The sequence below is a fragment of the Dipodomys ordii genome, unplaced genomic scaffold (assembly GCF_000151885.1).
Source record: "Dipodomys ordii isolate 6190 unplaced genomic scaffold, Dord_2.0 Scaffold65, whole genome shotgun sequence".
In the NCBI taxonomy this organism is placed as follows: domain Eukaryota; kingdom Metazoa; phylum Chordata; class Mammalia; order Rodentia; family Heteromyidae; genus Dipodomys; species Dipodomys ordii.
In genome coordinates, this window is record NW_012267281.1 from 4,893,073 (window position 1) to 4,911,213 (window position 18,141).

General features: G+C 36.1%; 1 protein-coding gene across 1 annotated transcript in view; it reads left to right on the top strand.

Moving 5' to 3' along the window:
- The window catches only part of Nalcn (sodium leak channel, non selective), a 211,162-nt gene that overhangs the window by 85,919 nt on the left and 107,102 nt on the right, over nucleotides 1–18,141 (top strand). The window contains exons 11-12 of the mRNA XM_013022975.1: nucleotides 7,113–7,280; nucleotides 9,828–10,019. Of these exons, the coding sequence (XP_012878429.1) occupies nucleotides 7,113–7,280; nucleotides 9,828–10,019 (360 nt within the window). The remainder of the gene's footprint in view (nucleotides 1–7,112; nucleotides 7,281–9,827; nucleotides 10,020–18,141) is intronic.

Consider the following 18,141-nt stretch of genomic DNA (forward strand, 5'->3'; position numbering starts at 1 on the left):
GTTAAGCAACAGGAACATTATTTCATGCATAAACATGAACAAGTAAAGACTGATATTTGATAAATAACTTTAAATTTTTCATTTTGATTTAAAAGAAGATAACATTACTGCCCAGAAACTCATAACAAGCAAAATTATATTTTAAATATATTTAAATTTTTCTTAATGATAAGTAATAGAATTATAACATTATTTTCTCCTCTATAAATCTATAGAATATGAAAATATATAAGACCTAAGTCTATAATACATTTTACTGGCACAGCATGGTGAGCAATTTCATCAAAGTGCCCTTTTAAAAAAAATACAATAGTGGAGCATGCTTATAATCCTAGTTACTCAGGAAGCCAAGTTGAGTTCTGAGGATCCTGATTCAAACTAGAAAAGATAGATCAATCTGCAATTAACCAGCAAAAAGCTGGTAGTTGGAGGTGTGTCTCAAGTGGTAGAGTGCCAGCCTTGAGTGAAAAAGCCAAGCAAGAATAAGCAAGAATTAATGCACCAGTATGGGCACAAAGATAAAAAGAAAGAAAAGGAAGGGAAGGGGAATAATGCAGAGATAAACTGATGAGAGGGATATAGGAAACCAATAGTGTGAAAAAGAGACCAGAACTTTTTATATTGCCCCAACTCAGTTCTGTTTGTACTCCTAGCATTACCCCAGGAACATACTCTGCTTTCTTCTGGATTTACCTGAATAAAGAGCATGGCTGTCTTTCTGCTCATGAGGTTAATTTTTAACAAACATTCTTATGTTCTTCAATGATAAAGTCAGGGACAGAGAGAGGAGCATATCCAGTAGAGACTATTTCTCAACCCCACATGCATCATTGCATTTCTGACCAACAAGAATGTGCCTTGATCAGAACTTTATGTCTCTCTGGTTTCAAGTTTTGTTTTGATTTAAATCTGTGACTGCAATGTGTTTGGAATCATAAGGACTTTCATAAAGGTAGACTCATTCCCCAATTTACAGATAGTGATCTTTTCTGAAAAAGCAATTTCTCTGTTCCTCTGATGACATGTCTTTTTATAATATTTGTTAAAATGGAAAAATGTTAAAAATGATTTATTTTACCTCCAACAAAATATGACTCCTATAGTTGAATTCATTAATCACAAGAAATGATTAAATTAATAGAGTAACGCATCTTGCTACAGCAGCAGTCTTCGGCATTCTCATCAAGTTCAATTTTATTTATTTTTTGGAAAACTTTAATTAGTTTTCCTCTGACCATTGCTTTTTGTAGGCTTCTAAAGGATTGTGAAACTGTCGTGTTAGATAAAATAATAATACAATACTGACAATCAGGACTCTTCACTGATCCGTCTCCAAACTTTACTTTCTCACTCTGGAATTCTGAGTTCACCACAGAATCGGTGGCTTACAGACAGCACTAGAATGATGCTGGCATCATTTTTTTGATGTTTTTGAATTTCATTTCCCCTAAAAGATGAGAGCTTCCTATTACCAACTTCTTTCACAATATTTTCTCCAACCCTACTATGATTTTGAAATTAAATAGAAACTGTATTTCACCTAGAAAGTGTATTTCACCTAAGAGACTAGAGTTTTCTCTTACAATCTTCTCTTACGATATTTTCTCTAGCCCCATTATGGTTTTGAAATCAAAGAGAAACTATAACACATGTATCTTCTCACACATAGGAAATTTCTCTACTGTTTGATCTTCACAGGCCTGCATGGCACAATCAGTTCCTTTACTATTCGTCACCTATGAATGCTCATACATTATTCATTGAATTAAAAGGCCAGAGCAATTTCCATTGTTCCATTTATATTAAGCATACCATTTTCCATTTGGTTGTATTTTTCTCTTTACCTTTACAAATTTTGCGATCATCTTGTTCCTTTATCTGCAACCTCACTGATCCAATTACAAGTTCTTTTCAACATTATTTTAAACTGAATTTGCTCAGTTTTTACTCTAAAAATTATCTTTCCACAAGTTATATGCTGTCTTTTGAACAAATATGATATCGTTTCTTTGAATAAAAACTGGCTTAATTTTTAAAATCTGTACCTCATATTGATCATTTTCTTGAATACAAAAGGATTTGGTATAGTATATATCAAGTGTCACGTGTTCTTTTTAAATGAAAAGGTTTTAATGTAAGTATCAAAGTATAAAGCTTAAAGAATTCATAGAATGTCTGTTCCTGCGAATATTAACTCAGCAATGACAGCTAACCAGTTATTATAAAATGAAAAGAAAAACTTAAATAATGTAAGAGTCTAAAGAATTCATAAAACTGTGTTACAGTAAATATTAGTTAAACTCAGCTAAAATGAGAGCAAACCAAGATTTGTCACCTCCAAAATTCAGCTTGAAATGTGATGTTAAAAGGATAAAAACATAAGCTAACTATAAATTTAGAGGTGTGGCCCTTGGAGGTGACTAGGGTTAGATGAGGTTAGGCCCTCCTGAGAGAATACTTGACGGCAAAGTTCCAAGGAGGCACAGGGCATCACGTGTGAAAGGCAAGAGCCTAGCCCTAGGCCTACAAGAGCCCTAGCCAAACTGTATTGTCTCATAGGTCCACTCCTAAGATAACTCATTAGCCCATTATCCATTGGAAGGCTATGAAATGGAGGATGACTAATAGGTGTGACAAGTGGATCCTGACCCTTCCAAAGTCTGCCTACTGGTTGTCTGGGATTTGCAGAAAGCTCCAGGACTAGATACTTGCTCAGGTGTTTCTTTGGAAAATGCTAAGTAAGTAGGCTCTGCTGATACCCCATCCTGCAAGACGCTGACAATTTCTACCCTGTCCAGCTACTGTCAAGGTTGGGTTCACTGAAATATGCTGGGTTTTCCCACTGACAATGGGGGGTTCTTAAAGCATGCTTTCTGGCTGTTTCTACCCTGGTATTTTTAAATTGCTTATATTCTTTTGAATTTAAATCCTATTCCAAACCTCATAACCTACACTAAAATAATTACTCAGTATTCAAACTAATTTAATTTTCCTAATCCCCTCCTATAAATCCTGACATAGCCTTCCTTTTGGCAGGCTAACCCATAATTCAAGTACACTAGGCTTATTTTTATTCTTTTTCAGTAAAATATTACCACTTTGGAGTTAATTATGTTTTCCAGTGCTACTATGGTAGCTTCTAAAAACAAATTAGGGTAAAGGCAAAGCAGTTGATCACAGGAGAATCTAGAATCTGGAATTCCAATAGGAAAATTAATGAGAATATGTATCTTTAAATACAATAGTTGGCTAAATCTCTTGTAGTGTATTTTAGTATGTTTGAAAAATGATTTTTCCCATAGTGAAAATAATAATGTATAGTTTACCTGCACATTTGATTGTGGTCATCAAAATATATTATTCTATCTGTTTTCCTTTTTGTGCTTTTTATTAGCTTACATTAGTTATACAGGATAAGATTGCATTGTTACATTTCCATTTACAATGTATTCTAATTATTCTCACTGCCTTCATCATTATCCTGTCCTTCTCCCCTTCCAATAACAATTACAACAAGTTTCATTGTTCGGTTTTCATAGTTACAAATAAAGTATTTCAATAATATTCATGTTGTTTCATTCTCCTCGTTAACCTGTCACTCTTCATAATAACCAATGTGAAATTAGTAATGTGCTTATCCATATATTTAACTAGATAAGGGTCTTTTGGTATGTATTTTAGACATTTGGTGTTAGTAACCTACTTTTCAAGCTCATTTTGACCTGAGTCCTCACATGTTTTTGCAGCAAAAGTCTTTTGGGGGAGAGGAAAGATGATGGGTCTCAAGTTGTAGTGAAAACAGCCACAAGATTGACTTGAAGGGACATTAGAAGTGCAAAATTTTCCCTGAAAGAACCACTTGTGTTTGGAAGAATGTACTATAAATACAGGCTTTACAAATCTGGAGAAGATTGATGATTACCTGGAAAAACAAACAGTTGAATTGATGGATGATGTAGGAAACTTAACATAAAATATTGGAGCATTTTACCTATAATTACAATAAGGACTGTGCCAAAGCGGTTTTCAGTGTAATCTTTTGAAAGTCAATCATTGTGGGTTTATTTGAGAAATTACAGATCTTATAGAATATAGAAACCCTACAATATGATTGACACAGCAAAGGAGTATTGATCAAACCAAATAAGGATATGCAAAAAGTCAAATTACCACCCAAATTCATTTATCACAGTAGATGAAAAAATATAAATAAAATATTATTCAGTAGTACCCAACAGATTTGCATTAACATCTAGGGTTATTTCCAGGGATCAAGGCTTTCATGAATTGAAGGCTGAACCTCTCGAAGTGAAATAGGAAGAGAGGTAAAGTTCCTAAGCATGGTAGGAATTAAGTACCAAGACCCATTTCAACTATTACATATGAGCACTGAAGAATCTTTGAAAGACTGAAATTTTTTTAAAAGATTCTTGTTATTTCCATATCATTGTTCAGCAACTACTATATGACTATATTGTTATAGAAAATGAATAGTCTTGTTTCACTTACAGATGATGTGCATTTAATAAATTTCCTCCTCTGCTGTCCACACCCTCATTCACACCCCTGAAATGGCAGGCTTGTTTTGCCTTTCTGTGTCCCTCCAAAACTTTCTCACAACCATGCTCATATCTCCAGACTAATCAGCTAAATTTCCATAGCGTTCGCCATTCCTTTGAGTCAATAATCTCCTTGCTAATTCATGGATGGGTAATACTTGATATTGGAAGGAATCATTAAGAAATTCAGCCATTAGTCGTTTCCAGAGTAACTCACCTAACCGCTCTTGCACATATTGTTGCTTTCTGAGGCTTTTTTGTTGGTTGGTTGGTTGGTACTTTGTTTGGAACCCAATGCTTCAGGCTTGTTAGGACAGCTCTATACTATGTGAGCCACAACTTAACCCCCATTTTGCTTTAGATGGAGGTCTGTGGTTTTTCCCCTTCTAAGGGTTGGCCCTGAACTGTGATCCTCTCTATATCCATTTTTTAAAAATAGGATCAATACTTAGCTTTTTAAAAGATTGTACTATAAAACCATGTTGGTGAGACAAAGGACAAGGGGAAACCAATGCAACAGATAATATGTTGGAAATGATCTGTACAACTTAGGGTGTGGAGGAGAAGGGAAAGTAGGATAAAATTGAGGGAGGGGGTAACAAGGTTGACAAGAAATGTACTCATTTGTTAGGAAATGGAAAGACTTGGAAAAAATTAAGTGAAATAAGCCAGGCCCAAAGAAACATAGGGCCCATGGGTTCCCTTATTTGCAATAACTAGTATATGTCTGAGTCAAGTAGAAAGGTCAGATAAGTTGATGTTAGGGGAATGAACCCCAAGATAAATATTCAAATTTTTTTGTTTTTTTTTCCTTTCATGCAATTGTTTCTAACATATTTATAAGATGATTTCTTTGTTGCTTTGTATGTCCCTCCCCCACGGTATAACCCATGCTTTCACTGTATTTGATGTTTGTATAATTTGTGGAGGGAAAAGGAAAAAAAACAAATATTTAACTAGGGATACAAGTGGACCCATTGCAACAATGAGATGTACAAGTCGTTATGTCAAAAAACGAACTTTACAACTTTGGTGGGGGGAGGATCAGGTGGGGGAAAGGGGAGAGTATGGGAAGGGATGGGAAGGAGAAACAAAGAGGAGGCAACAATGCTTGATAAGAAATGTACTTATTATCTTGCCCATGTAATTGTAACTCCTCTGTACGGTATTCTCACAATTAAAAAAAAAAGAAATGTACTCATTACTTATGTCACTGAAACCCCTCTGTGCATCACCTTGACAATTAAAAAAGATTTAGAAAAACCACATTGGCACAATCCTTTTAGTAATTATAGACAAAACTCTAGATATTGTTAAGTATTGTACATCATCCCTCAATTTGACTATTCATGACTTTTCTAAGAAATCACCAATCTCCTCCAGATTTCTAAGACCTGAGTTTATTTCCAATAAACATGGGAAATCCTCTTAGGTGTCTGTATTAAAACTAACCCAATACTCACCTTATGTTCTTTAACTACAAGTTAATCTAATATTGCATATTTTAATTCCAGTTACAACCTTCTTTCAAAATGAGAATTCTTGCCCATAAGACAAATAGAAGAAAACAAACATATTATCTTTATGTGTATATTTTCTATTGCTGGTATTTGTAATAGTACATAGAATTTTTATGAGAAATTAAAGGTTAAATGTACACATAGTGTTATCAACTATATATTCATTAATTAATAACAGTAACATTTTAAGTTATTTATGCATGCAAGCCCACATAAATTTCTTGGTATTGAATTCCCATTTCTCAACTTGTCATTGTACTCAAGGAGATGGATGATATTCTGTTTTACCTGGTTCAATTATGGCAGTAATATATGTCATTTTATAGCGTGTAGATCACAGTATAGCCTTCACATGGTTTTACAAAAGGATTTCATTTGAATGTGTTCCTTTATGTACACAGGGCATCTTGATCCATCACCCCGCCCAAGAGAAATTTAATAAAAAGAAGTTATAATGCTTACAATAGTTACACTTTAAAAATATTTTCTCTAAGCATCTATGTATCTATAGAAGTTCAATAAATTGAATTCGTTTTTAAATATTACCAAATTGTAGCCAGGTACCAATGGCTCACCTGTGTAATCCTACCTACTCAGGAGGCTGAGATCTGAGGATTGCAGTTCAAAGCCAGCCCAGGCAGTAAAGTTCCCATGGGATTCTTATCTATGATTAACCACTCAAAAAACAGGAAGTGGTGCTGTGGCTCAAGGAGTAGAGCACTAGCCTTGAGCACAAAGAGGCTCAGAACAGAACCTTGGTCCTGAGTTCAAGCCCCACAACTCACAAAAAAAATTAACAAATGGTAAATAATAAAGAAATAATACCACTCACGAAATTCAAAATCTGACGTTTTTCCTAAGTCTCTAAGATAATTTTGCTCTAGGCAGTATGTTCCAAATGTATCTTTTAAAATAAAATGTCATTTTTTATTTATGGAGTCCTCTGTACATGTAATTATGGCTGAAATTCATGCACTGCCTAATATATGAACTAATTAGGGATGTGGATTTTGATGTATCTTTGTTCCTCTAGGTGGCTTTTACTGTGCTTTTTGATTTGGAGGCATTGCTGAAGATATGGTGTCTGGGGTTCACTGGATATATTAGCTCATCTCTTCACAAATTTGAGCTGCTCCTGGTCATTGGAACTACTCTTCATGTGTATCCAGATCTTTATCATTCTCAGTTCACATACTTCCAGGTAATAAAAATACTACCTATTGATCTTTGTTTCTTTCCAGGGTAAATAGAAATCATATTATTTTAACAATAATATGTACTCATATACTACAGATATATGTCATTGGCAGAAGCCCAGTGATGTATTTAATATCAGAAACAATGCATTTATAAATCAAAATAACTTTTTTTAAAACTTCAGAAAATTTATTTTGAGCATAAGAGGCTCACATCTATAATTCCAGCTACTTAGGAGGTTAAGAGCTGAGAATCAGAGTTTGAAGCCAGCAAGACAAACAAATCTGGGAGAATCTTATCTCTAATTACTAGCAAAAAGCCAGAATTTGGGCAGGGAAGGTGGCTCAGTGGTAGAGTTCTTGCCTTGTATGCATGAGGCCCTGGGTTCGATTCCTCAGTACCACATAAGCAGAAAAAGCCGGAAGTGGTGCTGTGGTTCAAGTGGCAGAGTGCTAGCCTTGAGCTGAAGAGCTGAGGGACAGTGTCTAGGCCCAGAGTTCAGCCCTCACAACCAAAAACAAAAAAGCCAGAATTTGAGATATGTCTTAAGTAGTAGAGCACCAGACTTGAGTGAAAAAGCCAAGCAATAGCCTAAGGCTCTGAGTTAAAGCCCATCCCTGACACCTAAAAACAGACAAAACATTTCTGAAAATTGATAATAAGACACTGTTCCTCCAAAATTAGTCATATGTAATAATATATGGACATAATATGTCTGTACTTGACTAGCAAATTTTACATAATGGAAAGCCGTTGGCACAAAGTTTAAAGAAGTATATATGAAACAAATTCCAAGTAAATATCCTGGCTTAACAATGGTTTACAATAGGAATAATAATCAATATCCTGGCTTAACAATGGTTTACAATAGGAATAATAATTTATATATGTAAAATCCACCTTTACATGATTTACTTAGCCACACATTATTTATAAATGTCTATTTCTTTTATTTGCAATGATTAAATATAAAGGTATTATAATTTGTTATTATATAATTTGGTATTATAATTGCATCTCTAATTTTTAATGGGATATATTGAATCACATTTCTTAACAATTATTCAATGACTATAATTATTAGTTATAGTCATTGTAATTGTTAGGTGGGAGCAATATGCTTTTTGCTCTATTAAATTCTAGGTAAAAAGATAAAGTATGCAAGTATGGTATCCTAGTATAAACATATGAAATAGAAGCATTTTTCTATCTCACATTTTGTCATTTTTATGTTATCTCTAATCTGTCACAATGTGAGTTTTTCTACATATATTTTCCAATGCATAATATGGTTAAATGCACATTAAAATGTTCATTAATGTTTTTATCTCGAGCATCAACGTTATTGGCTTGAGAAGCACCTGGGAGATTAGTAAAATACACCTCTCGGTGTGTCTCAGGCATTTCCAGTGACAACTTACTAAAGGAAGAAGACTCAAATTGAATGCAGGCAGTACCATACCATAGGCTGATAGGGACAGGACAGAATCCAAGAGGAAAAGGAAAAAGCCAGCTCTCCTCTCCCCTGCTCTGTTCTCTCTCTCTCACTGTATCTATCTCTCTGTGTGTCTCTCTCTCTTCTCCTCTCTCTCATTTCCTCTCTCCTTCTGCTTCTCTCCTCTACTTCCTGGCAGGCATGAAGTAAACTGCTCTACTCTGCCATATCCTCCTCACCTGATGGACTAACACTTGTGAAACTGAGAGCCAAAATCAATCCTCCTTTCTTTAAGTTATCTTTGATATTTTGTCACAGCAAGGAAAAACTAACACACCAAATATGCATGTCACTACCTGCTCTTAAATGCTTCTATCTAGACTTAAAAAATGTTGTTATTAAAAATCTGTTAAATTAGAAAAATATTATTGCCAATGTTACCAAAGATACAATATAAAATATACTCAGGATTTAAAAATTGCTATAGTACCTATCATATTTAACTATAAAATTATGCTAGTGATGAATTTCTACATCCCATAAGCCTGAGCCTAGTTCACAAGATGAATCCAGTTGCCAAGAGTTAGTACCAAGGCTGGAAAGTGGATTCAGTGCCCAAGAGCCAATTGCTAAGGAAATTTTCCAGGAGTTTCTGTTATTTTCAAGGAAGTAGGAGAAAAAAATGGACATTGGGATAGGAATCTGAGCCAGAAATCAAAATTTCTTGATAAAAGATTGATTTTTCTCCCATGTCTCTATGAATGTGAAATACCTAGAGAGGTCAATTTTATGAAACATTAACTATAACTTATACTGAATTAAAGGTTTTCTTAGATTTTCATGCATTAGAGAACTAGCACATATTACAGTTCATAACAGATTTTGAATTATTATAATGTGACATGTTAAAACACTTCATTAATTACAATTTGTCTTCCTTCCTATCCTGTGGCGTGTTCTGAGCTAGATGAATATTTCAGGTATGGTTCACATGGAAAGATATGGTATTTATGAGGTAAAATGATGTTTTATGAAGAAAATGATGTTTTGGTATGGATTCCATTAAAACTGTGAACAAATGATTAAAGCGATATGTTTTTTAATCTCTCTTCATAGGTACTTCGTGTGGTTCGACTTATTAAGATTTCACCTGCATTGGAAGACTTTGTATACAAGATATTTGGCCCTGGAAAGAAGCTTGGGAGTTTGGTTGTTTTTACTGCCAGCCTCCTGATTGTTATGTCAGCCATTAGTTTACAGATGTTCTGCTTTGTTGAAGAACTGGACAGATTTACGACTTTTCCAAGGGTAAGAATTAAAATCTCAGTTAAAGTCATTATCTTCTATTCATAGTAATGATTTTCATAAAAGTGATTTTACTTAGCCATGGTTCAAAAGCCTTGTTGTATTTCTGATAACTTGAGATAATTATTTTTTAATGTTTAGAATGGTCTCTTCAGCAGAGTGTAGGTGTCAGAGTATGTTTTCAATATGGTCATAGTATATATCCATTCTAAAATTCCAGGAGATAATATAATCAGATACCAAAATGTTAAATAAGTAAAAGTGGGAGCTATTGTTCTTCACACCTAAAAATTGCAATATAACAGGATTTTAAAGCAAAATGGTCATTTTTGCATTTGTGAGAGGAAAATTTTTTCTAAACTCAGATATTTTATTTCAGGCATAATCTAAAAGGAAAATTTTGATTTGTCCATATAAGAAAATGTCTGGTCTTCAAATTTGAAATGTTTTTAAAAGGTCATCTTATTTATCCTCTGCATTCTCATTAGAATTCACTTGGACTAAAAAGGAAGTTAAAATCAATCACGTTATAAACAGAACTTGTATGGAAGATTCAGCCCCTCAGCAGACGGATTCTGAAATTCAACTCCTTATAAACTCAGACACTTAGAAGTATAGTGACTAAGACAATGAATGTATCTATTTTCACCACAAATTAAAATAGTCAGGCCTATTTCTGGAAAGAATCATCTTGGAGTAAAAAACAGGATAAAATATAGTTTTGGAAGTTAAACTTTGAGGTCAAATGGTGGGTATTTTTACTGCACTCCTAAATCTTTCTCTTTTAATTCTGTGCTAAATTGTGTTTTCCATACCAGTGTTATTGTAATTCTTGCTTTCACAATGCAAATTTGTCATTCACACATCTCTATCACTGGGTGCTTCTCAGAAGTTTAGGTGATCTCAAGGTGAGAAGTGTCACTATGTTCCCAGACCTCAAGAAATTCTACATTGAAGGGGGTGACCAGTGAACTAATATGAGGCCCTCCTTGTTTTGATGAAAACAGGCACAAGGTACCCAGAAAAGGCCTGCAGCCAGGAGGAATAAGGCCAGGAAGGTTTGTTGGATTATTATCATCATAGGTGTAGTTCAGTGAAACCTGGAAATGTCCCATATCTTGGGCAGCATGTACAAAAAGTCCACAGTTATTATAAAGGAGCAAGAACAGTCAGTCCATGGTTGACAGGAGGACCCTGGGCAGAGGGACCTGGGCTGGAAGAAACTGCAATCACCTTTAGCTGTAATGGGAAAGTGAGGAAAGAGTAAAGTGATGTACCCTAAGGAGGACAGCACCAAGGATTCGTGTGGAGGGGCAAGAAGGCCGTACCCACAGCATCAGCCTGGGGCCAGGGTTGACCTTCCTCAGGTGTTACGTTGCCAGTTATTGAGGTAATGAGGACAAGAAACCAGTGGAAGTCACACTCAAGCTTTTGTTCACTCACCGCACTGGGCCAGCTGCCAAAGTAGACACAGCCCCCATGTTTCCCGTGAAACAGCATGAAGCAAAGGGCTGGTGGATCCCTGCAGTAGTCAAGGGTAGAGTCGTTCCATTCCATGCTGGGAAGTCCTGAACAAAACCCTCTTGCCCTTGTATGTCTCGGGGTACTAGTGGTGGTGGTGGTGGTGGTGGTGGTGGTAGAGGTGGAGGTGAAAGAGTGAAGGGAATGGCATAAGTGGTACTGAGCCAAGCAGAACAGAGGGCTTCAGTTGGATCCCAGCAAGAAGGCTTTACCTGGCCTAGGACCATGGCAGGCCAGATGGGATGGAGCCTCAGTGTCTTCCTCAGATCACTCTATAAAACTAAGGAGGAACCTGCAGGCTGGCCACCATATTGATGGCAGCCACTCAAAGCTCTCATTGCCTGTGGGCCATCTTGAAGGATCACACAAAGGATTTTGGCCTGGAAGCAGGCTCTTCCTTCCAGGATTGGAGGTATGACAACCAAGGATGAAAGCCAGGATATAAATCCCACCTCCTTCTGGTGAAGCCTGCCCCCTCACTGCCAAATCAAAAGAACAGATGACCACTGTAAACTGAGGTCTTATTCTCACGGCCAACATTCCTTCCCGTCTAGTTCAGCACATGCTGTGGGGAGGTCTTCAAAATCACAAGGAGGATTTGTGTGGCAAGATACAACTTTCAGACAAAGGATAAAGACAATAGGTAAATCTTAGGCTAGATCAGATTCTTCCAGACTTTTCAGAAATGTTTGGATTTTGAAAATAAAGGCTGTGGGCTTCTGTGAAAACTTATATTCCTGACTCTGCATTTCCTTCCACACATGTCTAATTTCACCTCCCCCTCCCGCCACTCTTCAGCTAGATGACACTGGACAAACTACTCTCTAATTTATTTTCTTTAACCAAAATATTGCTAAACATGGTGTTTTGCTCCTGTGTTACGTGTATTGAATAGCACACAAAAACAACACAATTGAGTTTAGAAAGCATTGTGTAAAGGTACATTATATACCCCATGTAGTGGTTCTGAAGTTGCCTGTAAGAAAGGAAAGGCACTTTCCAGATCCATCCCTGACTTAGCCCCAATTAGATTTATTCTAATTTGCACCATAATAGTAATCAAGTCCCATTACACGTTCAGATCTCCAGTGACTCAGCTGTGCTGTTCTGCCTGATGACTCCATCATCTTAATGAAGGCAGGCCCCTAATTAGCTGACAGTGCAGACCTGGTGCATGTGCGATGTGACAAGAAGGGCTGGATTTCTCCTTCCCATGTGCATCCTTGAACGTGAACACTCTGGAAAATAATCAGATTTTGCAAGTGATGTTCAAAATATTCTAGTTACAAAGTGGAGTCATGACTATTCCTAATCAAAGAAAACTCCACCCCTGGATAGCTCTTGACTGGTGCACAGGTATCGGGAAGAAAGTTCACGTTAGCACCCCTGGGGGCTCTCAGTCCCTTCCCTTCTTCTCTCATCCTATCCAGTGATTCAATGCCGGCAAAGCTCAGCTGTTTATAGCATTGGCCAAAGCATAGCATGGATTTTCTGTAAGGGCAGTCACATGATATGTTCTACAGTAAATTAACAAGTGGGAAAATCCGCACTTGTTTGCATTACCTTGACTTACTTCGTCGTACTTGAGATTGAAGTCAAGGCCTAGTACTTGCCAGCCCTAGGCAGAGGCTTTTCCACTAGACCCACATCCATAGCCCTTTGTTCTTTTTAAGTTTGTTTTCCACATAGGGTCTTTAACTTTTGCCTGAGCCTGTCGCAGATTCGCCATTCTCTCTGGCAGCATTGAGTTAACAAGGTCCTTTTTAACCCCTTACCAAGATGTTGTAATTTATAAGTACAGACATAGGTTGATCCGATAGAAAGGGATGAGTACCGGGAAATCAGCCATAAAAACAGATCCTACAATGGTCAAATCCTAACCTTGGATAAGATTTCTCTCTCTCAGTTCTTTCTCTAAAGCTGGTATAAGCCATTGACAAATGGGGTCTAAATAGACATATGGTAAGAAGACACCTGGTATCCTATTACTCTCACCAGATGGTCCTGGCTTCTAGCTTCTTCCCAATATGCCCAGTTGGGGCTTACAGAATGGCCAGAAAGGAAGTGAGCAAATAGGGGATGAGCTACAGATATCCACTCCCTGTGCCTGTAGCACTGCCCACTTCCTCTCACATGCTATGGACACAGGCACCCAGGTACCTTGAAATAGAAAGCCCTGTGCGTCCCTTACACCATTCAAACTGTGGAATCCGTAGAAAGAGACACAGCCAGAGGAACATCTGCAGAAAGATGAACTTGATATTTCACAATAGAAAAGAACAAGAGAATGTTACATTAGTAAGATCTAATAAAACAGTGTTTCCTCCCAAATAAATAATATTCTATTTTAGTTTGGACAAAACAGATGTTCTACTGACTAGAAATAACAAGTGGGATTGAATGCTGGTATAAGGCAATATCCAACAGTTCCTGTTTCATTGGGATGAATAAATTGTACCAGGAGGACAATTTAGATGAACTCTTCATAATGAAGCTTCCAGTACAGGTCATAAAACAGATTGACATAAGCATGAATAATCATAATCTTTCTTTAACAAAGAAAAACTGCATGTTTTCCTGTAGTTGCCTGATAAAAAGTGATAAGCAATATTTCAGTAAGGTTTTACAATGTTTCTTTTTTTGTATAAGCTTATTACAACAAAGAAACTGCTCAGAAGTTACTAAGATCCATGCAATAAATGTTTAACCACCACTCTCACTCTGTGTGTGTGTATATATATATATATGTATATATATATATACATATATATATACTATACATATATATATATACACATATATTTTTCTAAATCCTTAACAAATTAATAATAAGCAGGCCTCATTTGTTTGATAATTGTACAAATGAACATTGTTTTAATTATAAGTAATATATTGCTCTCCATAACAAAGGTACATGGATTTCAATATTATTAATTTGATAAAAGTTCCATTAATTTGCATTTCTAAATACTAATGACTTGTTCTGTTAAATTTTCACTTATAAACTAATGTCCAGAAGAACTATTATGTACTATAAAGCAATAAATGCTATAAAACACTTAATTAAAGTTTAATTTCCCTATTTTTTCAACCATCGAAATGATGATTTAATGATTAGTTGTATTTTTTTTGGGGGGTCCGGTCGTGGGGCCTGAACTCTGGACCTGGGCGCTGTCCCTCAGCTCTTCAGCTCAAGGCTAGCGCTCTACCACTTGAGCCACAGCGCCACTTCCGGCTTTTTTCTGTTTGCTTATGTGGTGCTGAGGAATCGAACCCAGGGTCTTGAGCATGCAAGGCAAGCACTCTACCACTGAGCCACCTTCCCAGTCCCATGATTAGTTGTATTAAGAACTACTGGGGAATTAGAAGGAACATCTTGCTCTTTATTATTTTTTATCATTTTCTAGATATACAGTATGACCACTTTTTCAATAAATTCAAAGTCCATTACATTAATATTAATTACTTAATATTTCTGAACACTTTGTTCTGTTTCATGATTTTTTCCTTCATATATTTTAATGTAAAATATGTCAGATATGTAAAAATATATAAAGATTAATAAAAGGGGGGCTGGAGTGTAACTCAGTGGTGGAGAGTTTGCTTAGAATGCACAATGACCTGGGTTTTATCCCCTGCACCACACAAAATAAATCAATATACAGAGAACTTTCCATGGAAAATATGACAGTAGATCTGACCTCTTCTGGTCATTCTGCCCTCTTTCTCTCCCATAGAGAATCGCTTTTCTCATGTTTATGTTCTTAGTACATTAATTTTTTTCTGTTTTTCTTTTTTATGTTCATTTTTTATTATTAATAAGTTTTTTTATTGTGAAAGTACCTTACAGAGGGGTTACAATTACATGAGCAAGGTAATGAGTACATTTCTTATCAAGCATTGTTGCCTCCTCCTTTGTTTCCCCTTACCATCCCTACATTTCATTGTTGCAATGGGTCCACCTTAGTAGATATATAAACATTGACTGAAAGCCTTTTAGCTTTTGTGCATAATAGATTTGCTTTCTATGGTATTACACTGTACTGTTTCTTCTGCTAATTGTATTGCTCACGTTATGATTGTGAGATTTCCCTACATAAAAGCACGTAGCTATATTTTTTATTGTCATGACTTCGTAAAATGCAACCAGAGATTTTTATTATATATGGTGCAGAATTCATCTAAACACTACATAGGTTGTGTTTTCTTTCTCCTGTTTGGCAGGTAAATTCTAATATCATCCCAGTGAGCATATCCTTTCAGTGAGCATATCCTCCTCTTATGTTAGAATGCAAATACCTTATTCAATGGTAGATATTTTTAGAATGAACCCAACTAAGATAAGCTACACAATAGATGTACTCAATTTGAAGGTAATACCAGATATGCCCTGGATGATATTAAAAGACTCGAGGAACTTACTCTGCCTAACTACAGTGCTCCTAAATATTATCTCATTTTTAATAAAAGGCAAAGACTGCTTCCAAGAATGGCGACCTGCAAAGCTGTAGGGGTAAACATGATTTCAACAGGTAAAGATGTCATTTCTTGGGGAAATTCCACAGAAAGCAAGTGGGAGACAGGGAGAATCACGGCATGGAGAGATAGACAGGAAAGGCCTGTGGTGGTGGCAGGAAGCATCCTACAAAGAGTCTTCAGTGGAATTATAACCAGAGAAGCAATCAAACATTTTTACTCTTGTTTGCTTATTTCTTTTCCTGGAGATAAAAGTAGGAAGGTCATCTTATTTCTCAGAGGGGGTGTTTTTTTACTGAACAAAAATTCATTTTTACTGAGCAAAGAAAAACATTTATAACCAGTTGAAAAATTGCAGCCATCTTCCGAGATCATTTTTTATTTATTTTTCTGAGAGGCTATTACTGTGTCAAATCTTCCACAGACTCATAAAGTGAGAGCCCATCTGAAGCCTTAGTCCAGACTGTTTTCCGTGCCTGGACATGATTCTGCAAGAGAAATGAGCAATTTGGTTCCAGTTTTGGTGATGCTATGATGCAATTTAATGTAACTGTTTCCTTCCTCCCCACCAAAAATATGTGCTTAAAATTCGTGTTTCCTATTATAATTTTAGGGTGTTATTGTCATTTTGTTGTTGTTGTTATTCATTGTTATTGTAGTTTTGTTCTTGTTGGATTTATTGTTTGTGTCAATAACCACTGTCAGTAGCACAGTGGTAATATAATATTCTTTGAATCCATTTTTAGCAAATAGTATGAAGGAAGGAAGGAAAGAAGAAGAGGGGCAGGGAGGGTCACAGGCAGCAGGCAAGAAGGAAGGGAGAAAGGATGGGAGGGAGGGAGGGAGGGAGGGAGGGACGGAGGGAGGGAGGGAGGGGGGAAAAGAGGGATTTTAAAGCACTATTTGGTATGTGTTACTAAACTATTATTATATCAGAAGTAAAATAGAAACTATCATCTGCAATCTTATAGCCCAAATTGCCAATGAAATGCACCATTTACATTATGAAAATGTAATATGACTGACATTATCAAAATCACTAATTAAGAAATAGAGCTTAAATACTCCAAGAAACTTGACAGTCTATCCTATGAAGAAAATTAATTCAGAAGCCCTTTATTTGCATAAATCTCTAGGTCTCGTTTTTCACAGCTGTTTGTTGTGTCAGCTTGATGGTTACATTTCAAGATTATTTTAACATAATTGCTGGATAATATACCTTTCTACTAAAAATATCATACTCTGTAAGAAAGATTGTTAGGATGGGGACAATCTGAGCTTATTAGCTTTAGCTTAATATATTTCTTTAAAGTGCTTCTGACAAAGGAATTCTAACCGTTAAGTCTTCATTACTAAAATATTTTAAAATATATTTGTAATTTCAGATTCCTAAAAAGTGAAAAGGTTATGACATTTGTGAAAAATAAATGTTAATGAGCAGGGCTTAATTTTAGCCAAGAATGAAAAGGCTGGATATAACTGCTTTTGATAAATCAAAACCTGGAAATTCCCATTTGTGTGCAGTACTGTGCTAGACACACGTGCTAATTTTTTTAAACACTGCTTAGCATAGATGAGTGCCTTGTTTGTTTCTGCCACTTGGATAGTAATGAGAGATTGGCAATTTGAGGTCTTAAAATATCTTTTACCCCCGACTTCCAAATGGACAGTGGGAGGTTTTGTCACTACTCTAGCACTTCCATTTGCAATGTGTAAGATGGAATTAACCATTGGAGCCTGCCCTTCTCCCTTGTGCTGGAGGAACTCTAACACCTACCGAACACTATTAAAGATTATATGAAAAATAATGGACAGTTAGGCTTTGGTTGCTGCAAAGCACCAAGCCAATGCTATTCCTTCACCAGTCTCTTTTCTTATCAGTTTGTCTTTTCTAAAAAGCAATCCAGAGAGACTGTACAAGCCCCAACCATGTCTGCAGTCTCATTGATGAGATTTAATAGAAAGTTACCCCAAGCAGGGGCAAGAGAAAGATAAATGGAAACACCTATACCTGTTCTTCTAAGTACAAAAAGAGTCGCTGATTTTTGCATTATTTTTCTTTTACTCTGGAAATTATATTTAAGTGTAGACTCCACTTAAAGTAATTTGCTGCTAGAAGAGGCCTGAA